This window comes from Osmerus eperlanus, chromosome 20 (assembly GCF_963692335.1).
Source record: "Osmerus eperlanus chromosome 20, fOsmEpe2.1, whole genome shotgun sequence".
Classification (NCBI taxonomy): domain Eukaryota; kingdom Metazoa; phylum Chordata; class Actinopteri; order Osmeriformes; family Osmeridae; genus Osmerus; species Osmerus eperlanus.
This window is the reverse complement of record NC_085037.1, coordinates 3782577-3810456: the sequence shown is the minus strand read 5'-3', so window position 1 is coordinate 3810456 and position 27880 is coordinate 3782577. Positions and strand designations below refer to the sequence as shown.

Genomic DNA, 27880 nt, shown 5'->3' with positions numbered 1-27880 from the left:
TCTCCTTACCATCTTATTTCCCAAAGGTAAATCATCGATTTATTTGTAACCCCGGATACCAACGTACATAGCGACTGTAAATCTCTCGCTAGAGCTCAAATGAACTCAGGTGATATCGTGAAATGTCAAATAATCATGCCGGTTGTTGTTCCATTTGATTGAGTTTAATATTGTTTGTGTGCGTGTGTGTGTGTGTGTTTAACCCTTAGTTTCCGTACATTATGTCTAGTCAGAGACCCTTTCATCTCTCCAACGTGGCTCACTAGCATCAGCTCACTAACCAAGATCTTAATCACCTCATCTCGCTCATCAAGGAGCTTATGGTATTCCCTTCCTGCTCGCCTCATACTAGCTTGTCTGGCTGAACGCTATTGATTCTAGTTTTTTTCGGTGTGTGTTTTACATACAGATGTAATCACACATGCTGTACACACAGCTGCACAAATGCAAAGACATGCCAGGACACACACACGCACGCTCACAAACCTTTTAAGAACATGAGTGTCCACATTCTGATGATGGAGTGCTATTAGTTGTGTGTGTATGTGTGACTGTAGTTTCATGTAGGATATACTCATCATTCACATTGGAGTGACTTTAACCCTTGTTGTGGACTTCTGAAAGGTAATTTCGCTGTGACATTTAATCATTATTAATGCTTGGGTTTCATTCCTTATATGCAGTACACTACCACCTGTAACCATATAGTATACTATTACTGTGTCTTACATTGCTGCGGTTTTCTCCTGTTTTGTCCTTGGGATTAAAGTACAATGTCTTTTCATTTGTTTAAACTGTAAAACAATATATAAATAGAAAATAAGTCAAATGTAAATATCTCTCTCCTTATATGAAGGTAACTTTGTATTCTCTGTCCAGGAAGGAATGTGGGAAGTAGTAGAGGAACAGCACAGAAACCTGCAAATGTAAACGTCCAACTCCGACACACAAGCACAAAACCATCCAGAATCACTCGGGAAAGCAATCTCATACATTCCTAGATGAGTTCATTAGTCACTAATGACTTGCTGTGATAATGATTAAACATTATTAAAATAATGGAATCTGTCTTGCCTGTCCTGTTACAAACACGCCTTTAAACAACGCACACATTCATTAACCAACTAGTGCTTGGGTATACACCATACAAATCAAGCTGGGATTGGCTAATTAGATAAAACCCTGAAATTGTTCACGATGGGCCGCAGCTGCTTCTAATGAGGTACATGTCAACGCAGAAGTGGAGGATCCATTAGGGAAGATGAAGAGACAGCGGTGGAAGTGTCACATGATGGCTTCAGCTCCGTCACCTGTGTGCTTGAGGCCGCTCACAGTGTCGTGGTAGTTAGATGGCCGCTCGAGCACATGCTGACATCGAGCTGGGACTATAAAGAAAGGGAACAGGGCTGTGTTTGTGTGTGTGTGAAAGGGAGAGAGCGAGGGAAGGACAGAAAGAAAGAAGGAAAGAAGGAAAGAAGGAAAGAAGGAAAGAAGGAAAGAAGGAAAGAAGGAAAGACAAAGTGGGGGTTTGAAGGACAAGGAAGAGACCAAGACGAGAGAGGGAGAGGGATTATTGAAAGAGGAAAGGCTGAGGAGAGCGGGAGAGGGATTGAGGCTGAAGAGAGGGGGATTATGGAAAGGCAGGGGGAAGGCAGGGAGCGAGGGATGAAAGACGAAGACATGTTAGGAGGAAGTGTCGTGATGCTTGTCACAGCATCATGCTAATGAGCTTGACTGTTAGGTCGGGCCTTCAGGCTTGAGTGGCCGTGTGTGTGTGTGTTAGGTGTGTGTATGTGTGTGCGGTTTACAAGCAGGGGGTAGGGGCACCTTCACTGCCCATCAGGCTGCATCCGAATATGCCGTCCTCACTGCTAATGAATCATAACACAGATAAGTCATACACACAGCCATCTCATACTCACATTGTCTCTTGAACATGCTCTTACATTTTGAGTTTTTTTTTTTTACAAGATTAGCCGTTGGCAACTTGAAGTCTATGTGTGGGTGTGTAGAAGAGAGAGGGAAAGAAAGATGGAAAGAGAGAATGGAGGTGTTTGTGTGTGTGTGTTGCCTTCCAACCATGAACACACACACACACTCTACATTGTCCTTGATGTCATACCTTGTGGGTTGCAATCGGATCATTAGCCACCTTGATGTGATTGTCATAAGACACATATCAGAGGTTCTCTCTCACTCACTCTCTCTCTCTCTCTCTCTCTCTCTCTCTCTCTCTCTCTCTCTCTCTCTCTCCTCCTGTGTCTCCATCTTTGTCTCTCTCTCTGTCAGCCTCTCACATACTCACACACCCCACTCCTCATTCCCACACACGCCTACTGACACTCTCTTTGCCCCCTCCCCTCTAGCCACTCTCTTGGCACCACTTCCACCACCTCCACCCCCCCCCCACCCCACCCCTCCAACCGTGCTAAATGGTACGATCCCACCCAGCCAGCCAGCCTGCCAGCCAGGATCTCGCACACAGACACGCAGAGGCAGGACCAGCGCAGGGGGCTGCATGCGTCCGCTGTGCTTCCGCGACCGAGTGCAGCCGCGAGCTCTGCGCCGATAACCAGTGCGAACGAGCGTGCGTGTGAGTGACGGTGCGTTCGAGAGCGACTGTGGAAAAGTGTTTTGCGCGCGCGCGTGTGTGTGTGTTAGAGGAAGCGTCTCGGTATGAGCGATAGACAGGCGGTGGTTTGATCGGGAGTTCTCGGGCAGACTGACGGATCCTCTCCTCATCCTCCTCCTGGTCCCCTCGTGTTCCCGGTGGTCTTCGCGTGTTCCACGTCGTCGCTGGGATGTCGGCGTTGCCTGGAGCGACGGATAACAGCCAGAGGAACTCCTGTAGGTGACCTACTGTGTGGTTGGTTCATTCTGTTGCGCTTTGGCTTGTGTGTGTGTGTGTGTGTGTGTGTGTGTGTGTGTGTGTGTGTGTGTGTGTGTGTGTGGGGGGGGGGGCTTGTGACAGAAAAAGAAAGCGTGAGGGCAAGGATGGGGAGGGCGTGTATGTTGTATGTACGTGTGTTTGTGTGTGTGGGATTGTTTTAGGACTGGAGTTTGTGTGCTGGTCACCAGTATGGAACGCAACCAGCTGTTAGCTGATTGACTCTCTTGTCTGGAAGTCTGCCAAGCTGATCCATACTATAAGTTGGTGAAAAAACGTTTTCTTGCTTTTAAGAGGGTTGCAGTTTTTTTTTACATAAAAAAAGATACTCAAATTTAAACAATGAGACCCAAAATATTTGAACACATTTGTTATGCCCCTCGTCATACTGTCATAGTAGTGGGGGGAAAGAGCTATTAAGGGAGGAAAGATCTTCTAGATTGAAGGTGTCAAATAAGTTTATTTCATGTTGCCTCTACTGTTAAAGGATATGTGAAGTGTTGGTCATCTTCCTGATATTGAGGGAACTAATGGCTCTCTGGCAGTGTGCCTGGCCTGACATGCAGCTTCACACAGCAACACAAACAGCAGAGAGATCACAGTGTGTGGGAGATTGACTGAGCTGATGTGACTCATTGTGATTCTGACAGCAAAGTGGGGGCACAAACAAACCCATTCACACAGACAGACACGTAGAGAGAGCACACAGGCACAGGAAATGGGCGAGCGTTTTTATTGCTTTCATTATTATTGCAAGCCCTCCCCCCCCTCCCCCTCCCCCCGCCCTCTCCCCCCCCCGCCCTCTCTCTCTCTCTCTCTCTCTCTCTCTCTCAGGATGGGATGCCCTGTGTGTGTTCGTCTCTGCCTGTGTGTGACCTCTTCATGTCCAGTGTTTGACTTGCATGATTACAATGAGGATACGAGTGGCCTGCATTATGCATGAGGGTGTAATGTTTGTAATGCATATTTGACTGCACTTGACCTCTCCTCGTTCCGTGCACTCATTATACAGTCATCGTGATGTCACGAGTGTTCAGACAGGTCATTATATCACATGATGTCATCCTCATCTGATTCGTATCAGGACAAAGGGAGAACGTTTGGTGAACAACGCCACATGTGAATGGAAAATAGTGTGATGGGGTTATACTGCTGAATTCTGGTCGCAGAACTTGTGGAGAGAGAGAGAGAGAGAGACACAGAGAGAGAGAGAGAGAGAGAGAGAGAGAGAGAGAGAGAGAGAGAGAGAGAGAGAGAGAGAGAGATTGAGAGAGAGAGAGAGAGAGAGAGAGAGAGAGAGAGGCAGCAACAGCAGGCACCTGCCATGGAGATAAATGTGCTAAGTAATCATATCTCATACCACATGATGGGTGGCTGGCTCTTCCTCCCCTCTCTTCCCCTCCCCTCTCCTCTCTCTTCGCTTCTCCCCTCCCCCTCAACCTCTTCTCCTCAAAGCCCAGGTTTGTCTAAGGTTCACATTAAACCTTAATTGCATGTAAATCAAAGCCCGGGAGAAGGGATTAGCGCTTTGTACTGTTTTAATGAGGGGGTTACATGGGCAGAGGCCTCTCTCTCTATCGCTCTTGCGCTCTTTCTCTCCCGAAATGTACCAATTCAAAGACACACAATCCTGACCCATGGACACTGCTTTCTTCAGCACAGTGCTTTCAGTGCAATGCTGCTGTCGCGCAAGTGTTTCATTGATTCCATGCATCCTGCCTACCTTGCATGTGCCTGTGGGTGTGTGTACGTGCACTCGCGTTAATGTTTTTCCAGTGGGAGAATCATAATCGTCCCACTAATTGGCCAATTGAAGGCCCTGCCTACCTGGTTGTGAATACTGTGAGTGGATGAGAGGGAGAGGGGAGGCGAAGGGGGGGGGAGGGGGCGGAGGAGTGGGGGGGGGAGTGGGGGGGGAAGGGCAGTCAGGAGTAGAGTGACTCATGTTCTGTCAGTTAGTTTGGTTGATGCTTTGATTGCCTTTTCAAGCCCTCCTTGTTCTTGAGTTGAAAGACGGCCGCGAGCTCCATGTCGCTGTCGTTTCCTTGTGGCTCACGCTGCAAGCCGGACGACAACGGTTAGATTGTATGAGCACACACAAACACACACACACAGGTATGAGCTACACGAACACAAATGCAAACACAGCATGAACACGCACTCTCGGGGACACACACACACACAGACATATGCACACACACACTCCACCTGGAGGAACAGGTGCTGTGTCAGGGGAGGAGCGGGTGTGTTGTCGGCCTGCTGAGGGAGCGGGGAGAGGAGAGGAGAGGAAGAGGAGTGGGAGCGGGGAGAGGGAGCGGGGAGGGAGAGGGATAGGAGAGGAGGAGGAGAGGAGGAGGAGAGGGAGAGGGAGAGGAGAGGAGAGGAGAGGAGAGGGGAGAGGAGAGGAGAGGAGAAGGAGAAGGAGAGGGAGAGGGGAGAGGACGAGGAGAGGGAGAGGGGAGAGGAGAGGAGAGGAGAGGAGAGGAGGAGGAGAGGAGGAGGAGGACGAGAGGGAGAGGAGGAGGAGAGGGAGAGGGGAGAGGAGGAGGAGAGGGAGAGAAGGATGGGAGGATAGGTGATGGAGTGCAACAGGGGATGGTAGGGAGAGAGAGGGGACAGAGAAAGAGAGAGACACGGAGGTGCTGAGAAATAGACAGACCGACAGATGGACAGAAAGACAGAGGGGTTGGCAGACAGACAGGCAGGCAGGCAGACAGGCAGACAGACAATCTTTCGGTGTTAATGAGGGGTGTGAGTATTGTTGGCTGGCGAGGCGTTGGGGAGAGGGCAGGGTTTACAGGGACCCAGTGCGCTCCAGGCAAGCGGTGTCGCAAACCAAAACACAGCAGAGACAAAATGTTGTGTTCTCTTCATAGTTCACTCCACTGCTGTGTGAGCGAGCTTGGGGGCGGGGCCTGGTCCAAACACAGCCTGGAGATTCTTCACTCAGTATGCCAGGAGGGGAAGACTGAACCTAGTCAAAATGGATCCTGTAGCTCCTGTTAGGGGCAGAAGACAAGAGCCTGTTCTCGGTCAAAATATCACCGATATCACCAGTCTATGTCATCAGCATATGTGTAAATGGGCCTTGTCCAAAAATGAGATCCTCTATCCTCAGTGTGGGAGAGCTCAGTCCAAATGCGTTTCCTGATGTTCCCTCTGAAAGGACAGGCGGTTAGGGCTGTAAGGAGCTGGGATCAAACCTGGGCCTCCTTGCTTCTTCACCTTCAGCATAGTATGAGTCCACAGGGGCCAATACCAACACATATCCTAGTTCCTTCCCACTCAGAATGGAAGAGGCATGAGGATGGGCTTGTTCCAGAAACATTGTATCTTGTTGCTCCGAGCAGAGGAGTGGGGCCTGGTCCAAATCGAAAACCTAGCTTCTGTCTGTATTCTCTGCTTTGAATCTAGTTTCGAGTGTGCAGTGTCAGTCTTGGTCATGCGTGACACTGAGCATAATCCACACCTTTCGATAAGGAGGACTGCGTGGGAGGTGCTCGCCAAACAAGCGACAAGGAGCTCGACTGAGAATCTGGATATCCCTTCAAAAATATCATTTCCATGGCAGCTTTTCACCGCCATTTGCTAGATGACATCAGCCTGAAACGAGCATGGAAAGCCAAGTGAAAAATGGAACTCGGTCGGTCTGAACAGCCGTTTGAATGCACCCTCGTGCTCACCAGGGAAACACAGGGGAAACGGGAAAGCAAAGATGACAAGCTGTCGTAGGGGGCCTGTGCTTTTTTCCCTCTCTCCTCCTTTCTTTCCCTTCTTCACCGCCAGTACACCCATCCAGACGGGGGGTTGAATGGGCTCCCCTGGCACGCACAGACAGGGGATAATGAGTTTACACACAGCCGGGCAATTACACAACTCTCTGGGATGGAGGCTGGCGGAGCAGGCATGGAGGAAGGGACGGGGTGATTTAGGGGAAAGGTGGAGGAAGTGATGGAGGGGAAAAAGAGAACGGTGAGAGGGGAGAGAGAGAGGATGGCAGGGAGGGATGATGAAAGGAGGGGAAAGGAGAGATTGGAAGAAGCATCCTTTTTTTCCCTCAATTCTTTCCTCTCATCCCTCGAGGATCATCCTCATACAATTCGAGACATCCTGATGAGAGAAGGATGCAATGGGGGAGAAAGAGAGAACGAGAAAGAGAGAGAAAGAAAGAAAGAGAGAGCGAGGAAGAGAGAGAAATCCAAGAAAATCTCTATGGTAATATCCAACAGTCATGCTCCATAATGAGAACAGCCAGAGTGGGTATTTCATTTGTAGACAGACAGTCTCCATGTGTTTGTCTTTTCTTCTTGTGTTCTTCAAATGCGTCAGACACTAGGGACTGTCTGTCCTCCGTCTTATATAAGAGCCAATCAGAGCCCAGGCACAGACAAGAGAAGCCCTCAGAAGGATCCCAGTAAGGATCATGGGTCAGCGTTCTGTGATTTATATAAGCTATGTGTGTAGCTGGATGACAGTGATATGTGTGGTTGTGTATGTGCTTTGCAGTTGTGCCTAAATCTGTTTGTGTGTGTGCGCGCATCTGCATTTTGCTCATGCAGTGACAAAGATCTCAGTGGGGTGTGTAAAACAGATTTCTCAATAGCTAGCTAACTTGCCCGCTGTGACCAAAGCAAACATGGCCCATTGTGACATTAGCCGGCTTCATTTGAAAACATGACTCACTGTTCTCACACATTTCCTCCCAACACCTCACTAGAACATCCCCTGAAGTGAATTGTTTATGGTGAAGGAAAAGATTGTGATCAGATCAGGTTAACTCATGACATATGATCACAAGGTTAAATGCTGCTTAATGGTTCTGTAGCAGCAAAGGTATTTCTTGAATATGTGTCAAATTCAACAATAGTTTGGGGACCACTGTATGTAGGGGGTGTGTAAAATAGTAAAAGCCTTGTTCTCACAACACAGAATCAAATCGAGACTAGGAAGCTAGTGCAGTTTTTTACATGGTCCTCAGTTTGGGTGGTGGCCTACTTCTGAATGGTTTGCAAATACTGCACTGTAACAGCATAGCAAGTTTTAACTTTAAAATATACTGCCAGGTCAATAAAGATTTTGCTGAGCCGTTCTACAGAGGCTGAAGGTTTGAGTTAAACCAATGTATCATTCATTATTGTCTGAAACACGGTTGTTTCCTGGTACGGGCACAAGCCTCTCCATGGGCTTGGTATGAAAGATTTATCAAAAAGAACATCATTTGTGATCTTTTTACTGCACCGAAGGCAGTTAAGTACAGGAGCATGGGAAAGACCACATGCAGCGCATGATAGAATATTTATAGGCTGAGGAATCTTCATTGGTAGTGGTGCCAGTGCCACACTAATGAGTTGATAGGGCCTCCATTTTCTGGACCTCTATATTCAGGTGGTAGGTCAAATGATAGGTCTTGAAAGATTGTTGTTGTGACCTGGCTTTCTATGACAGAAACAACTTTGTTTGAGAGGATAGGATGGTTTGGTTAGGTGCACTTCTAGTCCTTGGTTATCTGCTATGCTTACTATATTGCCTTGGATGAAGCATCTGCTAAATAATTATGACCATAAATGTAAAATGTCACTATCTGAGGTTGATTTCCTAAACTTGTTCTGTGGAGCATGCTGCATGTTCCTGTTGAAATAGATTAAAGTGGAAATGTAATAAGTACATTTATGATCATTTAACTGCTACAGAAAACCAGAAATGTGTTTTTTTTCTGGCCTATGTGGGGCTTGTTACTGTCATATCAAAGTTACGGGAGAGAAAGACAGATTCCTGCATTATACATGAAAGGAAGTCTGAATACCCCCCAAAATCTAAAATATTCAGATTGTTTGAAACTTATAAACAAATGTAATATGAGTTCTGGTTAGAACCTTGGTTCCCGAAAGGAGCTTTTGTTCTGTTTCCGCTAGTGTGCCTGTGTGTGTGTGTGTGTGCGTGTGTGTGTGTGTGTGTGTGTGTGTGTGTGTGTGTGTGACTGACTGACTGCAGATGCAAGTGGAATATGTTTGTACCGTACATGTATGAGTTTTTGTATGACGTGTGTTTGTGACTATGTACAGTCCGCTATAAATTTTCAACCTGTATTCTAATTGTCTGGAAAAAAAACTCCCCCCAAGCTTGTAATTAACCTGCCTCCGAATGCAGCTAATCCTGTTTCTTTTCTTACATTGTGCTCGTTTTTTCACTTACCTTCTTCCTCGTTCCATCTCTATTAAGACAGACTTAATTCAAATGACGATTTTGGGTGATGTAAGCATTTTTAATAGTCTCCCCTGGGCTAGCTAATTCTTTATCTGGAGAATGCAGTGCTGGACTGTGTGAGAGTGTGTGTGAGAGTGTGAGTGAGTGTGTGTGTGTGTGTGTGTGTGTGTGTGTGTGTGTGTGTGTGTGTGTGTGTGTGTGTGTGTGTGTGTGTGTGTGTGTGTGTGTGTGTGTGCAAGGGAGAGAGTGAAAAAATGGAGAGAAAGAGAAAATATACAGTGTTGTGAGCTCAACCATATTTTTCCTCCACTGTCAGGTGCTTGATGGCAGTGTATTCAGAAGCTAGAAAGTACTCAGACTATGTTGAATTTCATATCATAAGTAACATAAACATCTATGTATGAATGCACATTTTAAGATCAATAAATTCTCAGTTACATAAGTGGAAAAAATAAGATACCTTTAGCATTGGGATTCTTTTTTTTATCCATTCATGATAGCCCATTTCTGCTTGGGTTACAGTGCTGAATGTTTACCACCCCTAAATGCTCATACTCTAAAACTCACATTTCTACTAATTGGAACTGCATTCAAACTTACATAAGCTACGTATTTCAGGTAGCTCATTGGTTGAATCGTTTTCATAACCTGTCAGCAATGGACAGATGGTTCGACGTGCTTGTGATTAGTCCCCCCTACCACCACCCGTCCATACTTTGATTGATGGCATAGCCTGTCAGATCAGTACTGACGCTCTCTCTCTCTCGTTCTATCTCTCTCGTTCTCTCTCTCTCTCTCTTTCTCTCTCGTTCTATCTCTCTCGTTCTATCTCTCTCATTCTATGTCTCTCTCTCTTTCTCTCTCGTTCTCTCTCTCTCGTTCTCTCTCTCTCTCTCTTTCTCTCTCTCTGATGACATTCTGCAAGGCTGAAGTTTCATATCGATCCCAAAATATGGTTGAATGATTTATATGCTAATGTTCCCTGCAAGAAAGATGGATGTGGCTGTGTGGGGTCCAAACTCCACACACACACCTGTCCTAAAGCTGCACACGGCCACATGGTTTTTGGAAGGAAATTAAAAGGTCCAGTTAGCTCACTAATTTCCCAAGAGCTCTTTAAGTCATCTACTGACATCCACAGCCATCCTCAATATGTCATTGTTAGCGTTAGTATGTTATGTGTCCATGAAATGTGAAATTTCAATTCAGCGATCTTGCTGCTTTAACCTCGCATCATTCCGATTTCATGCTCTGTTTGCTTACATACATAAAAGGTATGTATGGTGAATGTACTTGTGTGTGTGTGTGTGTGTTCTGCATATTTTCGTGACCTTCATAACCAGATGACTCCTGCCCGAGTGTGTGTGTGTGTGTGCGTGTGTGTGTGTGTGTGTGTGTGTGTGTGCCTGTGTCCTCATGTGTTGCTCTGCTATACATAAAAGACCAAGGCCCTGCAGTAATATGAATGGTCATTCAACCATTTGAACCCCTCTTCCTCGGGCATGATGGGCTTGGAGTTCTTGGCAATACTCTATATTCATATCATATTAACTACATGTAACAACATGGCACTACCTATGGTAAATTAATTATTATGAATTATATATTATAACAAAAGCGTAAGAAGGCACAGCATGCAGGAGGGGTGTCAGGTGTTTGTTGCAAAGGTGCGGTTGAAGATTTCATTACCAAAACAAGATACTGTAACATGTAGCAGTTTATATGTGACCTCAATGTTGTTATCGTACTGTAGATACTGCTATGTGGTTACATGATGTTTTCATGAAGTTCACTTTTTGTTGATGACGGTCATATTAGATGCACATTTTACAGTCAATTCCAGAAAATCTCATTGCTGATTTGTCTGAGTTTGAGGTGGAAAAGAACTGTCCATTTTAGCATAATCAAACGAATCTTTTTATACTGCAGGGGAGCTAAAATCACTGTGTACTCATGTGTGACTAATGTACAACATTACAGTTGGTTACAGGTTGATTCCAGTTTGGATCATGATCTCTAGTTCTCTAGATCAGCGAGGCTGCAAAGGCTGTTTGCTGCACGTGTGTGTGCATGTGTGTGTGCATGTGTGTGTGCATGTGTGTGTACAAGCTTAGACTTATTTACACTAACTTATTCATTTTCTATTTGCTTGTATCACAGTGTTGGTAGTTTTGGTAAAAGCTATAAATCAGACGATGAAAGCAATTGTAACAAATTTCCATTTGACAAACTTAAATATATTGGCACAATGTAGGGACACAACTACTTGAAATTCTAAAGAACCAACCAAACAAATAGTGCCTAATAAAACCTGATATCAAGAAATATTTTCTTGTATCCAGTTCACAGCATCATCAGTCAGTGATGATGGCAGACAGCAACCTCACAGGTGCGGCGAGTTAATCCCCTTATATCTTGACTGATCCTATTGGCTGTGCTTCGAGCTGACAATTCAGATATGCCTCATGTGGAACAAGCATGGGGGGGCCCGCAGGGTGGAATTTGAGCAGTGATCGAGTGACAGGCTAACATCGTTCATCGTGCATCGACACAGTTATGGACAAAAAGAGGACGGCTGTTGAAGAAGCAGGGGTTGGTCTACTGGGCAGTCGGTAGAGAATCTAAGAAGGAAGTCTAAGTTATGGATTGCATGGATTGCATGGATAGCATTACCAATATTATATGTAAATATTTTGCAACTTGTCATTGTAGTTTTGAATATCTTGGTTGCAAAGCTAAGTCAAGAGTCAACTTTGAAATTGTTCTCAATATGTTTGGGCCACTAAATTGTTTTCGTTTTTTTTAACTCTTACTTTGACAGTCCTGTGTTTTGAACATACTTGTTGGGCCAATATTAGACTTCTTCTGATTCTATGAGTATTGTACATTGTGCTAATTGTAATTTTAATGCATTTATAAGTTACTGACCAACTGCAGAAGTTTCCACAAGTGACTCAGTGTGTTCTTTTGATGAATAAAGATAGATTCAAGGTACATTGGTGAGTAATAATAGAAGTAGATTTCACTACTCTACCATTAACGTCGTGTTTCATCTAAATTGCCAGTGATTAAGGTGGTAATTACTTGAGGATTACCTCAAATTAAGCTTGAGCAAACTGTCCTGGAAATAGCACTTGTTCATGTCATTTGGTGCCGGGCACCACTCCACCACACTTAAAAGAAAACATTCAGTAAAGTCTGATTAAGGTTTATGTGATGTTAAAAATAACTGAATCTGGATTAGGATCACACTTAGACATTAACAAACGGGTTTGCGGCTGTGGATTGATTCTTTTGTCTTACTTGAGAGGACAACTCTCAATCCAAGAGACTCAATGGGCAGCCAGTCACCATACTACTGGTTCCTGACAAATCAAACATCCCTTTCAAGTCAAGACTCTAAAAGAAGCATTATAATAGCTCCGAAGTAAATATTGGAGGGCTCAGGGTGGTTCATATTCCCCAGTGATATCTCACTGAGACACTGAGCCGACCTGACAATGGCCTAGTGACTCAGTCAGCCTGCAGGTTCACACTCCTACGCCCGCTGTCTGTGTGTGTGTGTGTGTGTGTGTGTGTGTGTGTGTGTGTGTGTGTGTGTGGAGGCATGCAGGGAAGAGAGAAAGAGAGAGAAAAAGGGAGGGGGGGATAGAAAAGGTGCGAGCGGACAGGAAGGAGGAAGGGATGGCGGAGCGGGGAGAGGAATTGAGGAAACCACACATGGAGAGGTGTGTGTGTGTGTGCGTGTCAAATATCCACCGTGGCGTTTGTTTCTCGGAGAAGTGGATTTAGCTCTATAGGGTCCCCTGCCTCGACGTGTCTGTGTTTGAACGATGCCCCTCTGACTTCTAATGGCTGCTGCCGTGCCTCCCAGGAGGCAGAGCGAGCGAGAGAGATAGAGAGGGGTGTCGCGAAAGAGTGGGGAGAGAGGCGAGGGGAAAGAGCAAGAGATCAAATAAGACCTGCACACGCAAGCACACACGCGCAAGAGAGGGAACGAGAGAGAGAGAGAGAGAGAGAGAGAGAGAGAGAGAGAGAGAGAGAGAGAGAGAGAGAGAGAGAGAGAGAGAGAGAGAGAGAGAGAGAGAGAGAGAGAGAGAGAGAGAGAGAGAGTGTGTGAGAGATCAAACCCGATTCACAGAAACCAAGCGCTGAAGTGTGTGGTATTGATGTGTAAAGAACCTTGTCGTGACACGACGCTAGGTGGCGGGATCTGGATCCAGCAAGATAAGGTCGACCCCTCAACCCCACACTCCTCTTCACTCCTTTGTATTGCAGCATTTTCGGCAGCCATTAACTGTGGACATTCAGCCGTTGTTCATGCTCAAAGTTATTGTTTCTGCAAAAGACCACACAGCCAAGCTTTGTATAAATTGGCCTCATTGCATGTGTCATGTATTGTGTTTCATTTCAATACTACTGTGATACACATCATTACTTAATAACAATAGTGGTCAATAACTTCATAAACACATACAAAGTTTTGAATTAAGTCATTAAAATAGGTTCAACTGTTGACCAAATCCTCAAAGATACTCAAATAATGTACCACAAACAAACACAAAGGGGATTTTTATCACCAAGATGCAATGTTTTACTCCTGCTTTGTTGTCCCTGCTCTGAGTCATGGTGGCATGCCATTGAATGAATAACTGCTCAGACATTCCAGACAATTCCATCAGTATCCCTCACGAGGCTTCCAATAGAATCGATACAAGAGTGAAATTCCTTGCCTCCAGACTAAAGATAGCTGATTACAACAGTGTTAGCTGCTACGGCTAAGTGCTGCATTGATTCCAAACCGCGAGGGAGTTAGCGCTGGGAATGAGCCTTGACGCTAGGATGAAAGACGTGTTGAGAGCCCATTTGAAGACGTCTAATACATACTCGATTAACTATTAATACATTTCACATGACTTCAATTATTGTCAACCAACTCTGATCCAACAAGCTATTTCCTATCAAAACATTTAGATTTTTCTATATCATTGAGTGTGTGTGTGTATAGAGATGAGAGTGCTGAAATGAAAGTGTAATTATTAGCTATTCAACAGTGTATATATATATATATATATCACATCTCCTGAATACTAGTTTCAAATTAGGCCACTAAACAAAGATGGATTAACTTTGTCGACTGACACACACAGGGCCCTCCGGTTCACCTTCTAATCGTTAGTCAGTGCATTCTATCTGTGGCTGTCTCAGAAGTTAATTCAATTAATCCTCATTATGTCTCTCTCTCTCACACCCAAACACACTCACAAGAGTGAGAGCTTGATAGAGAAAGGGACAGACAGACAGACATACATACAGACAGACAAACAGGCAGACCGACAGCAGCCAAAAGAGCCATTTCATCATCACAAGTCAATTAAACTCAGTGGAATGTAACCGGATATTCTCCTAAGGCTCTCTGTCTGACTCCAACTAGCTCTTCTGAATACACAATTGAATGTATCTCAACCAGAAAGCGACACATCGCTTCCTCCTGTCTCTTTGTTTCTATTGGTATGCACTTCCTGTTGTTTGTGTAAGTTTGTGTGGAGTGCATGAGATGCGGTATGGGTAGGTGGTTGCGCACATACTTTCCTATGCCCTTATCAGGGTGTGTGTAGATGGTGAGGATGCGTGTGTGTGTCTGTGTGTGTGTGTGTGTGTGTCTGTGTGTGTGTGTGTGTGTGTGTGTTATTTATGTTTCCCAGCTGCCTTGCCTGAAAACCGAGCACTTGAGAGAAAGATGGCTGGAATCTAAAAATACCACACTTGAGTGAGCATTGCTTAAATGCACTGCCACAACTGTCAAGAATGTTTGTAGATACTTGGGCAGGTCTATCTTAGTCTTTGAAAGAAATGTGCCTTTAAACCATGAATAATAAACACATAAAAGACTAGACTGTTCACTTTGAATTTTTACCTAAGAGCTACGAAGACTCATTAAGACTTTCTCAAGAAGTGTAATGCTGAATTAATAATACAACATTCATTTAATATGAATCTAATCAAATATTAGTCACTTATATTTCTCAACATACGTGTTTTGCATTGTGTATTTTGTGAAAACCAACACTGACTCTAGATGACGTGACGTATTTATCAGACTTGCTCATCATCATGAACAGTTATTAAATTGTTCCTTTTTTATAGGGCACTGCTTCCTCAAATTATTACTGAACGATGGCCACATTGAAAGTGAAAGGTTTGGTGCACATATATTAACATTGTGCACGCATGCAAACACGCATCCTGGACACACCCACAAACACACACAGGAAGGTAGCAGATTTGCCAATTCGTGGAAGATGTAAGACCCTGATCTCTGTGTATTTTATCCCTTATTCAAACAAATGCAAACACACACACACCCAATACACACACCACAACCAACTACAACTTCCTGCCAGATGCTCACTGTCTTCCTGTCTATAGTTAATAACTCAGTTACCAGCAATATGACTGCACAAAGCAGATAATAGAATCAGTTAGTAAATTCAGTGTAAATATAACTAAGTTATTGATACAGCACAGTGTATGTTATTGTAGGCAATATTGCAAAAAATGATCTCGGGAAATGGAGTCAAGAGCTGCCAAAGCTCTTGTTCAGGTATAAACTTTTCCCTTTAATCTCAACCTTTTCTTGCAACCTCTCTAGACATTTTTAGAACCAGAGACTTTTGGAGAAGTTGGATACATTTGAAAGTTCCGTTGTTTTTCACTTAAGCTTAGTATTATTATTATTATCATCAGAACTAATAGGATATGGCAGTCCCCATGGTGACTAAGCTCATCTAATTATCATTGAACATACGGTGCTGTATGATTCATTTCATACTGGAGAGTGTGTGATATCTCGTTACGTGCAGGGTAAGGAGCAAGGCTAGCACAGCAGAATCTCCCAGGCTTCATGAATCATGTTTCCAAGTTACCCAGGAACGTAATCTTGTGGGCTTAAGTGTGGTTACTGCTTAAAAACAGTGCAGGGTGGCATGTTAGGAGCGGTTTGTAAGACGGGAGAGATGATTCTTTAGAAGAAGAGGAGTAGATGATGGTAATCGCACGGTAGACATCAGTACTGAGAAGACCCGAAAATCTATCCATCGAAATGAATATGAAAATAAATACTTTTTATGTGAAAATGAGACTATTACATAAACGGTCAGGTATCACGTTATGACAGCTATACGTGTAGATAAAAACATACCAAAAATACAATTTCAGAGTAATTAGTTACAGTTTTTCACAATTGTTAACACACGTTTCTCAAAACAATAACGGCTTTTTCAAAACTGCATACACAAAACTGAAAACCTCACACACAAAATGCTAAACCTGACACTCCCTTTGCAAGATGACTCTTTGCCATCAAATCTCTTAACTGTTCACAAAATGGAACTCGTGTTTTCATTTGGTACACACCATATTTGGTACACACCATATTTTCAAATGACACACACATACCAATCATTACAGTACACACAACTAAGCATTTGCTGCACACAACCAAGCATTTACAGCACACTGAAGTGCAAAATTGAAAACACAATTATAGAAATGGAACACACCATATGAATGACAATGACTCTGGAGAATGAGCCATTTCTCCTTTTGTAAAATGTCTCAGTGTAGGCCTACTTTTTTCATAGTCAAACATAAAACAGCACACGAATATGCACAGTTTTGCTTTTTGTGTGTTAACAATTGTGAAAAACTGTAAGACTCTTGTAAGTATGTAGCTTCTCTCCAGGTAATATTACTGAGCCAAATGCTATTGTTGTTTATTTTTGGATAAGAATAACAACTAAATAGCATGTGTCTAGAAGCAGGCTACTGTAGCATGACCTGATGTGTGTTTCTACATATATAAATCCCCATGAGGAGGGCTGTGCACATGAGAGAATAATGTGTGCTTCTGTAAGTTGATAGAGGAGCATGTGGTGGTAAAATCATAAAGAGGACTAGAGAGAGTGAAGCTTTTGCGGTGGAAAACCTGGATTCCCTCAGGAGAAAGGCAACCTTTAATGAATTCTTAAAGAAGAACCATTCTCACACACACACACAAAGACCACGGGCAAGCAGCAGACACATCTCCCCCTTTCTCTCTCTGTCTCAAACACACACACACAGACTCACACAAGAAAACATTGTGTGTCTCAAAGCCTTAATCTAATAGAGCCGTCTCTGCCAACCCCTCATGCTAGCAGGAGTCCAGAAAGAGAAGCAGGGAGAGACAGAGAGATGTGGACAGAAAGAGTGAACCTAGGGGTAGAGACTTAAAGGAGGAAAGAGAGGGCCTCACAGGATGTTTAGTGATAATGGGACATTGAGCTCGAGGGAGGGTCCAGTGTTATCTCTCTCTCCCCTGTGTGTGTGTGTGTGTGTGTGTGTGTGTGTGTGTGTGTGTGTGTGTGTGTGTGTGTGTGTGTGTGTGTGTGTGTGTGTGTGTGTGTGTGTGTGTGTGTGTCAGCGTGCGCACGCGTGTGTTTGTATGTGACATTTATAAAGACAGAGAGCGTTTACATGTGTGTTTGTCTGTCTGCACTTGCATCTGTGGAACAAAACACCAAACTGCCCTAGTTTGTGGCTCCTGTGCATATTTTGTAACTCAGATCTAAGTGGCTAGTATTTATTCTCTCTCTCGTCATGACATCATTACGGCAGAAGCCCCACTCATTGGAGCTCTCATACAATGATCCTTTCTGATACAGAGAGAGGAGAAGTCGGGACAGGTCAAGTCTGAGTGTTTTGGCCACATCAGTGACAACACACACACACATAACCCATGCACATTTACTCTTACTTGTACTTTCTCTCTTAAACACAGCTCTTGCCCAGAGGCTGCTGAACTCCGTCTCTCCGTCCTGAATATGTCTGTCCCTCTCAGACCCAGTGTGGAGTGGGAGGAGCAGACAGAACAGGAAGTCAACGTTTGATTTGTCCAGACAGTGCCAACTGTCCTGTCCAGACCAATCAGAATGCCTACCCGCCTCATCCATTGACCTAAGAATTTCAGTTCCTGGTACAACAACTAGGCTAACTAGAGCGTTATCCAATGTAACTAGAGTGTATAGGGTTTGTGTGAGACTTTACAAAGCGTATTCTCCTGGGTGCATTGTACCAGCATCAAAAGTATATTTAATGAGAACGGGGAGTGCGTGGTCTTGGTTCTGGTTCAGTGAGGAATTGGCCCGTGTCTGTTTGGGATGGAGGAGTCATACGTCAGGCCTCATTAGAACCTTGCCTCAACTCAAACGTGGTCATGAGGAGTAGCCAAGAAGTCATCTTCTAGGGAAAATCTTCTCTTCTGGATTCTGCGAAGGAGGGTCAAAGAATGTTCTTTCTGATGTCGCAGATGACCGCTTGAAAGGCCATTTGGCATCACCAGAGACTTCATCTCTTGGTCCTTTATTTGATTTCTTGTGATCTCTAACCAAGACCATGCTAACCATGCCAACACGCACAGCTGCCAAATGATTCACGTATTAGAAATACTTACCGTACCAAACTTCTGACCTCCTTTCCACTCCACTCCACTCCTCCATCCTTCACCTTCTCCTACCTCTCTCTCCCCTCCATCCCACAGTGGAGCTGGACCCCGAGCATGCCCAGAGGCTTCCGGGGGCGGAGTCTGGGCAGGCCCCGCCCGCCCAGGTGAAGCTGAAGGAGAGACAGAAGTTCTTTGAGGAGGCGTTCCAGCAGGACATGGAGCAGTACCTGTCTACCGGCTACCTGCAGATAGCTGAGAGGAGAGGTGAGAGAGAGAGAGAGAGAGAGAGAGAGAGAGAGAGAGAGAGAGAGAGAGAGAGGAGAGGTCCAGCTCTGCTCCTGAATTGGTCCCATACTGACTGTCAGTGAAGTAGTGTTGTCTTAAAAAAAATTAAAAAAAGTTTGACAAATACATTTGATTTCACCTCTGCCACACTGATGGCACCTGTGATCGGGATGTACATTTTTTGGTGTCAATTTGGTCCATTCAGTTGGAACTGCACGACGTGACTCAAAATGGAGTACTTACATGTGTTGAAAAACCGCTGTGAATGCCGCTTCTGAGTAATGGTATTGTGTGATGCAAGTTCACTTGCACTGAAAGCCACTCACACTGAGAGAAATACAAATGATGTCATTTAGCAGAGAAATGTCATTCTCCACATGCTGGTTTTCTATTCAGTCCAATAATAGAATTTCACACAGTGGTTTACCTCATTGCATTACTGCCAAAAGCCAAGGGCACCCAGTGGACTTAGTCAAATGAGAAAGTGGATAAGGCCCAGGCTGTGTGATGTGTGTGTGTGCGTGTGTGTGTGTGTGTGAGAGAGAGAGAGAGAGAGAGAGAGAGAGAGAGAGAGAGAGAGAGAGAGAGAGAGAGAGAGAGAGAGAGAGAGAGAGAGAGAGAGAGAGAGAGAGAGAGACTGTATGGGACTGTTTTGCCAAGCTCTTCTTAATATGATTCCCCCCCCACTCCCCAGCCTCCACTCTTTTCTGCCCCACAAATCCCCTGGAAATAGCTTATTAGAATGAAAAGTAGAGAGGAGGGTTGCGCGGAGAGTGAAAGAGGGAGATATGCAGACAGTCAAACCCAGACAGACAGAAGGAGACAGGGGAGCGAGAGGCAGCAGAAGAAGAAGAAGTGACGGCACCGTTCACAACGTGGGAGAGAGGAAGAGAGCGACAGAAGAGAGAGTAAAAGTCGAGGGTGGGGGGAGAGAGATTCAAAGGAGGGTGAGAGAAAAAAAAAACTGAATGGTATGAGAGTCTGAAGAGAATTGACAGAGGCGGAGAAATATAGAAAGAGACATAGATAGAGAGAGAGAGGTCGGCTAACCACATCAACCAATGGAAAGAGGGTCACCAGACAGCAACCCGACTAGAAAACTCATCTTCTGATACATGTCTCCAACACAGACCTTCTCATTTTCACTAAACGTGCAATGAAAGATACTGGCGGAGCGAGAGGACGTTTCTTTCTGAAGGGGTCATCTCGGGGTGAAAGGAAGGCTGTTCTTTCATTTAATGTGAAAATAACTAGCTTGAATGAACACATTGGAAGGCCTGTTACTTACATATTACCAGCTTGTCTCAAAAGTGTACATCTTCCATCTTACAAAATAGGTTATTTTCTTTTGCGGATAACAGAACCATTTATTCTGCTTTATGGAAGTAGACACGTATTATTTTGTAGTAGTGCAGTATTCTGATAGCCTAGCTCATTTGATATGACAAATACCACTCATTGCATATTGAAAGGTATTTGTTTGCGTATGTGTATATGTGTGTGTCTAAGCTCTGGGTGCCACAAACATAGATCGTAGAAAAGGATGTGAAATTGAACATGCCACATGAAGGTCACCGAGAGTGAATGAGTGTGTGTATGTGTTTGTATGCATGCTTCGACACACGTACCCATGGTGAATGGCCTGTACTGATCATAGATATTTGCATGGTTGTATGTGTGTGTGTGTGTGTGTGTATGAGCATATAGTATCTGTTTGTGTGTGTGTGTGTGTGTGAGCAATAAACGTAGGCCACTGTCTCTGTGGAGAAATAACCGTTCCCTCTCTCTCTCTACTCTTGTTCCCTCCTCGCCGCCCTGCTCTCCTCTAACCCCTCGAGGTACAGTACGGCATCCTGTCTGTCTCGTCTCACCTCCCCCGGCCGCTCGTCCTCCACCTCATGTGCTGCTCACATCGTTCACTCACTGGCTATTCATATGATGCATGTCCAGAGCCAGTCGTGGGTGTTGACCGGACAGAAGAACTGGCTTTGTGGTTGAGAAGCAAGGTGGTGAATCCAGGATCATGCCTCCTTTTTGTTTGTTTTTTACCGTGCACTGGACTAGGCTAGCTAGTCTCACAAACCCAAGGAATTGAGTATATATATTATACTTTCAACTCTTTTCAAAGTACCTTTTCATCTGATTGAAGAGCTTTGAAAGCACAACTTAAACGTGCAGATTGGCTTAACTCTGTTGTCTGATCTGTATAGTCTGTGAGGAGGATTTGCAGTTTCTCACCAGACTTCCAAATTCACACTTAAAAATCTGCATTGAGTCTTTGTTCGTACAACCCTGATTTCTAAACCTAGTTATCAAATGTAAACAAAATGCATAGATCTAAATGTAGTGAAAACAAGTTTAAAATAATCATTTTTGAATGCAGTGTTTGATAAAGACATGTTACTGCAGCTTTTTATTTATCTTTCTCTTTGTCCAGTTGATATGTTTGAGAGCTTGGGGGGAAACACAACATTCCTATTGGCTCCTTCCTGGACTCAGCCCCTTGCTGTTGCATCATAGGAAATGTAGTCCTGGGTATGTGTGTGTTAATGGCTGCTTCCTGTGTGTCCTGCTTAGAACCAATAGGCAGCATGTCTTCCATGGAGGTGAACGTGGACATGCTCGAGCAGATGGACCTGATGGACATGTCAGACCATGAAGCTCTGGACGTCTTCCTGCACTCTGGGGGAGAGGACAACAGCGCAGCCTCACCGGGCTGGGTAGGAGGGGGAGGGAGGGACAGAGATGCAAAACACACACACGCTAAACACCGATTACTTGCACTATTTCTGACTATACCACAACGTGGTGTCTGTAGGTCCCTCACGACTCACTTGATCAGAGCTCTAACCTTTGGCGCCCCCTGCAGGTCCGGACGTGGAGTCGTTCACCTCCGAGATCAGCCTGAAGGTCCCCACCCAGGCAGACCTGAGGCACAAGCTCTCCTCTCTCTCCTCCACCTGCACCGACTCGGCCAGCCAGGACACCGAGGCTGGCGAAGACGACGAGGAAGAGGAGAACGGAGAGGCCGGCCGCTGCACGGTGGTGGTGACGCTGGACGAGGAAGAAGTTCACCTCGATACGGCGTTGGCCGAAGCGGCGCACTCGCCGACGGTGCCGCAGGGAAATGAAACGAGGAAAGACCGCGGGGGCAGTAGCTTGTAAGATGGATGGATATGATTTCACTCAAACTCACAGATTCCACTCATATTCAAAGGACCAAACAACGTGTTTTTTTTGCACATAAGCGAAGTAATGACGGAAAGCAAAGGAGAATGGTCAGAAAGAGAAAACAGTGTTTGAACCCAAATGTTTATACAGTATCCTAAAGTACGCGTGCGTGTGTCTTTAACTCTGCCTTTAACTAAAGACCCCTTTTCCCTCGTGTTTTAAATTACATTCAGCACTCGTGTCAATGTCTCTATCTAACAGACAGGTATATGACAATAACAGCCAAAGTTGGTTTAAGCGGATCTGGGACCAACGCATTCCCACAAACTGCAGAGGAACCTAGTGCAGAAGCACCAAGGTTGTCTGGAGGTCAGTTTCTTATCTGATCTTTAAAGAAAGCCATAAGGAGCCTGGACCTTTCCTTCTGAGGCGTTTTGAGAGGGAGGACCAAAGCTCCACGAGGACCAAGTGTTTCGCACAGGAGGACGTGTGAGGGGAGCTACATCGTACATGTGTTTACCGTGGTTCAACCCTCTTGTAAAGAAATCGCTAATGTTGAAATGATTGTGTGTTTACAATGCCATCCCCTCCCTGCGACTAGAGCCTAAAATGTCTTGACTTGTTGGTAATAAATGTGTCTCCCCCCACGAAGTCAATCTCTCAACCAGGGCGCTGAGTGCTATACATCAGAATACATTGTGACTGGGATGGAGCGATTGGTCAATTTTAATAGTCTCTCTCCATTCACTCCTAGTGATTTACAACCAGGCCTGAGCCATTTTAACAAATGGGAAACTGACAGAGAGAGAGAGAGAGAGAGACAGGGGAAGAGAGAGAGAAATGATTTGAGTGGTGGAGAGATTCGGAGAGTTAAACTGTTTAATACTCCCAGTCAGACCTAAGGCTGTATTTTATGACAGCATTTACAGTCTGGTGCCACTAAGACCAAACTACAATGCTCAAGTGTACCTCCAAGTGAGAGTACAGTACATCCTACCAATGACTGAATAGGTTGGTGATAGACAAACATTTGTTATGGTGTGGTGATATGCATCCATTTAGTTTCGGAGTTACCAAAACATACTCCCAAAAAGGCTAATCAACTGTAGTCTGGCTCTGCCCTCCTACGTACTTCCGCTCAATTTTATTTTTGCTTCTGTACATAGGTCTGGCCATGAGGTACGTAAGTCAGATTTTTCAGGTTGATTTTCTACCGGCGAATCAGCGAACAGAGGGAGTGGCTGAGAACGATGACGTTGATGTCGTGCGCTAGTTTGTGTTGTAGTTCCGTAATGGCAGCGGAGAAAGATGCGAGCGAAGCCATTCGGTCCGTTGTGGCAACGCTGCCGAATATCCATAAGCTAAAGCCGGAACAAGAACAAGTTTTGCTGAGTTTGTTGGTGGCCATGATGTTGTGGCCCTCCTCCCCACGGGGTTCGGGAACAGTTTTGATTTTCCAGCTACGGCAGCTAGCTCTGTTACAGTAGGGGTGAAGGAATTGGCTAAGGCGAACGCTAGCGATTGGTTATGGCAGATCAGAGTGGCTCTGGGCAGATCCAACAGAGTACCCGCCTACAAGGAAGTCAACGCTTGTCAATGGAGCGAGGCCAGACTCTCTGTACAAATGCAATGTACGAGAGTCTGGTTAGGACCAGGCTAAATCAACTGCAGAGAAACATAAAAAAAATGACAGGGAATTGTCCATACGTTTTTATTAAACCTTAAGTACAAACTGCAAAAGTAAAAAAACAGTCAATATAACCAACATGAAATGCCTTCCAAGTGTAGGGAAAGGCTAAAATGCTGCGCTAATAAATTAACTCGCCAGAGACCAGACTTTTAAGCAAATAGTTTAGACTGTATAAAAAAGAAAAAAAAATATCAAACTGCAAAAAAAAGAAAAGAAAAAAAAATCCTGTATGAATAGATTACATTGTAAGGCCATAAAAACTTGACAACCATGTTTTTAGTTTTTTAGTTTTTTTTTTGTTGAAAACACCCGACTTGGCATTTCCTTAAATACTCCTAAAACAGTTCAGTCTTCTGCAAGGGACGACAACCAACAAACTGGATTTATAGGATTTTCCTTGACAGTCACCACTGACAAGCTCAGTGCACATGAGTAGCTACTACATTGTTGAATTTTCAGTAATGAAAATGTAAAAACCCAGGATTTTTTTGTGAACATATTTTTCCCTTTTCTTTAAAAAAGTAAAGCTAAACAAACAAAACTAAAAAAAAAAAAAAAAAGGGGGGGGGGGCGGGGGGCGTCGCTACTCCCTATCCTCTTTCTTAGTGATATAAGCAGCACTTAAAACTTTATACACGGGACAGAGCGACCCTGTAAGCATCAAACTCACACGGATGAAGAAATTGAAGTGTAAGGCTTTTTCTTCATCGAGCACTCCCCTCCCCAACCTTCCTCTCTCTTCCTTTCTTCCTTCACCCCAAAAAACAAGGCTCAAGTATTTAAAGACATTTACAGGATTATGTACAAAAGTTGATGTTGTTTGTGTCAGAACGTTCTGCTAAATCACTCATTAAACATTTGGAAAAGGGAAAAAAGCAGAAAGCAGAGGAGAAAAAAAAAACTTGGACTTTCATATTTCACATTTTACACTCTTTGACTAGTGGCTCTACTCGAGATAGCACATCAGAACAAGAAAACTAAACAAATCAAAAACACAAAATAATAATAATAATAATATATAATAATTAATGTTTACTGGTACAGCTGAAACAAGAGGACTGGAAGAATGGAATGTTAACACGATTGCACATCTAGAACCGGAGAGAGGCCTAAGAGCTTCCCCGACCTGTGGGAGGGGGCATGCCGACTGGTAGCCGGTGCGCCCCCAATATTTTCTTTTGTATTGTTATACAGTAATAATAACCAACAGCACCAAAAACAATGGATCTCCTTGCTAAGTATTAGGCACAGTTTTCACTCGCTAGCAAAAGAGGGATCCCTCCATACAACCAGGAAGTGAGAGACCAGCGGCAGCCTCCTTTTTGGGGTCAAACTGACGTTGCCCTGCCTGCCTCATGTCCACCAAGGGAAAGAAAGATTGAGGAATAAGTAGAAAGACAGAAGATCTTCGCAAAAAAACAAAAACAAAACATTAAAATGAATGACAGCTAAAATCCAAATAAAAAAGTCAGCCAAAAAACAACGTCTGTCTTTCAAGTTTCACCTGGGATCACCTCCCCCCTTTTCGGACCAGGAGCTGCATCAAGACAGTCAGACTTTGGGTACTACTCGTGTCGTTTCAATAAAAAAAACTAGCAAAAGACCGCTCTTCTTGTTCCACCTTGTGTTCACAGTTCACAGTGACGCGATGGTGAGGCAGGGGATTAGAGAATGAGTCTAAGGGGCGGAGTCAGACAGCTGACAGGTCACCAAATTGACCTATTCAGAAATGGGGGGGGGGGGGGTGTCAGGTGATGGTTTGGCAGGTGAAGTGGGGGGGGGGGGGGCGTCACTTGTACCTGTGAACCTCTCACTTAATGCTAAGGACACTTCAAAACCAGCAAACCACAAAACAAATGAAAGGAACCTCAAAACAAAAACGAACTTCTTTCGCGCTAGTGCAAAAAGACAGCTTGCTCTTAAAAACAAGGTTGCCATACTAAGGGGGGTGGGTGTGAAATGGGACGGGGAGGTCATTTTTGGGGACGTCTACGTGTCTGTGTGTGTTTGGGGGGGAGGGAGGGGAGGGGAACGGGGCATTAAAAGCTTCAAATCAATTTGTGGAAAAAAGAAAGAAAAAGAAACGGGGCTCTAGTGATTCTCGAAAGTAAGAAAGGGGAGGGGCACGAGGACCTCGGACGGCCCCCGCCCCCCCCTCAGGACACGGCGGCCGTGGCAGAGCTCTTGGCGAGGTGGGCGGGCGAGATGCGGGACAGGGACACCTCCCACCGTGGCCCGCTTGCGGGGGCCGCGCTTGGGCCCCGGCTTGATGGGGCTGCCCCCGTTACACGCCTCCAGGACGGCCCCCTTCTTCACACGGCCTTCCCACACACCTGGCTCACCAGGCTGTTGATCTGCTCCTGTGTGGCACAAACAACAGGGCATGAGGATGGACTCCCATCCTGCTGACACATTTGCACAGTACTATACATAACACCAAACACAGCACAGCCTCCTGTTTGACAAAAAGCATTGCACTTCCTGTTTTGGAAACCAACAGGTACAGACATCTGAGCTCACCAACAGCTAGCCTGCCACACACACACACACACACACACACACACATACCTCGTCATAGCGTACATCATCTTTAGGCCTCTGCAGGACTTGTGTTTCTCCACGTAGCGCAGGGCGCATTCCAAACAGAACACGACATTCTCATTCTCCTGGACCACCTGCAGGGGGCGACAGCAACAGAACGTCTTCAGACACACTTCCCATCAAGGTTACTAAGTACATGAAACTACACTGATATATCCATAGTAACAACAAGTAGATACATACACTTCAGAACCCCCGGCAGACCCTTCCTCCCCCCCCCCCAGCTCCATGCCCCCCCCCTCCTCACCATGGACAGGTAACACAGGTGCAGGCCCCCCCCCCTCCTCACCATGGACAGGTAACACAGGTGCAGGCCCCCCCCCCCTCCTCACCATGGACAGGTAACACAGGTGCAGGCATATCTGGCAGCGGCGCTCTGATGACTCCAGCGCCGGCCACTTGCGCGGCTTCTTCCTGCTGTCGCCGAACGCCTGGTTGTTGTCGTGGGAGCCGTAGCGGGCGGAGGAGAGAAGCCCCGCCTCAAACAGCTCCTGCCGCTGTTTTCATCTCTATGTTCCTATTGGACAGGGAGGGGGGAGGGGCTTAGGGTTAGGGAGACTGTAGAGCAAAAGGTACCTTCCTATTGGATGACTGGTGTATGTTGTAATTGGACAAGAGAGGGAGCCATTAACACAAAGATGTTTCTCATCGGACGCAAAAGCACACCCAGTGATAAGCCTCCTTCTATATAAACTGAATACAAACTGGATTTAACTGTGTACTTTACCACCTATAAATGATACACTTCCAACTGAATTTTGCACACGATGTTAGAACACTGCGCAACAATGAGGACGCAATCAAGTGAGTATCCACTAGACCACGCTGCTTCCTGGAACAGGCCCACCCGTCTCCTTGGAGACCCTTTGAGGTGGCGCAACCTACGGGCATCTTTGATCGCGACGCCATGGCAACGCCCACCCACCCACCCCCCGCCGCCCCCCTCCCGCGAGCCCCGTTCTACAATACAGCCTGCCGTTAGAGCACACCGGCTGCCCTCACCCGCTCCTTTGATGTCGGGCTGGGCGGGTGGGCGTTGCCATGGCTACCGTACCTGAGGTCTTTGAGGAGGGCGGAGATGGCGGTCAGGAGGACGCCGTTGTCACGCTTGGACTCGGCCGTGGCGATCTGGTACAGGAGCTTCTCCATGGAGAAGGGTTTGGCTATGTGACGACACTTCAGATCCTGGAGAAAGGGAACAAAGAGGAGGGGGGGAGAGAGAGAGAGAGAGAGAGAGAGAGAGAGAGGAGAGAGAGAGGAGAGAGAGAGAGAGAGAGGAGAGAGAGAGAGAGAGAGAGAGAGAGGGAGATAGAGAGAGAGGGAGGGAGGGAGGGAGGGAGGGAGGGAGGGAGGGGAGAGAGGGAGGGAGGGAGAGAGAGAGAGAGGGAGAGGGAGGGAAAGAGAGAGAGAGAGAGGGAGGGAGAGAGAGAGAGAGAGAGAGGGAGAGGGAGGGAAGAGATTGAGGGAGGTAAAGAGAGAGAGAGGGAGGTAGAGAGAGAGGAGGGAGGGGGAGAGAGAGAGAGAGAGAGAGAGAGAGAGGGAGGGAAAGAGATTGAGG

General features: G+C 45.5%; 1 protein-coding gene and 1 long non-coding RNA gene across 2 annotated transcripts; one reads left to right on the top strand and one right to left on the bottom strand.

The window, feature by feature from the left end:
* Window positions 1–2503: 2503 nt before the first annotated feature.
* On the top strand, window positions 2504–22025 carry LOC134006938 (dysbindin-like). Its single transcript, XM_062446051.1, has 4 exons — window positions 2504–2847; window positions 18672–18839; window positions 21438–21575; window positions 21730–22025. Exons 1-4 carry the CDS (start codon window positions 2802–2804, stop codon window positions 22023–22025), a joined length of 648 nt encoding a protein of 215 aa, XP_062302035.1. The 5' UTR covers window positions 2504–2801.
* Window positions 22026–25532: 3507 nt separating this feature from the next.
* Window positions 25533–27509, bottom strand: LOC134006993 (uncharacterized). The gene is made up of 4 exons (XR_009927985.1): window positions 27377–27509; window positions 26655–26839; window positions 26286–26396; window positions 25533–26078 (listed from the first exon to the last, which is right to left on the bottom strand). It is a non-coding gene; the product is annotated as an uncharacterized LOC134006993 (long non-coding RNA).
* Window positions 27510–27880: the final 371 nt, after the last annotated feature.

Bases quoted from the DNA above. Each gene is read 5' to 3' on its own strand.
- LOC134006938 (XM_062446051.1), top strand. From the start codon at position 2,802: ATGTCGGCGTTGCCTGGAGCGACGGATAACAGCCAGAGGAACTCCT. The intron at 18,840-21,437 runs GTGAGAGAGAGA...TGTCCTGCTTAG, and splicing joins GCAGATAGCTGAGAGGAGAG to AACCAATAGGCAGCATGTCT. The intron at 21,576-21,729 runs GCTGGGTAGGAG...CGCCCCCTGCAG, and splicing joins CAACAGCGCAGCCTCACCGG to GTCCGGACGTGGAGTCGTTC.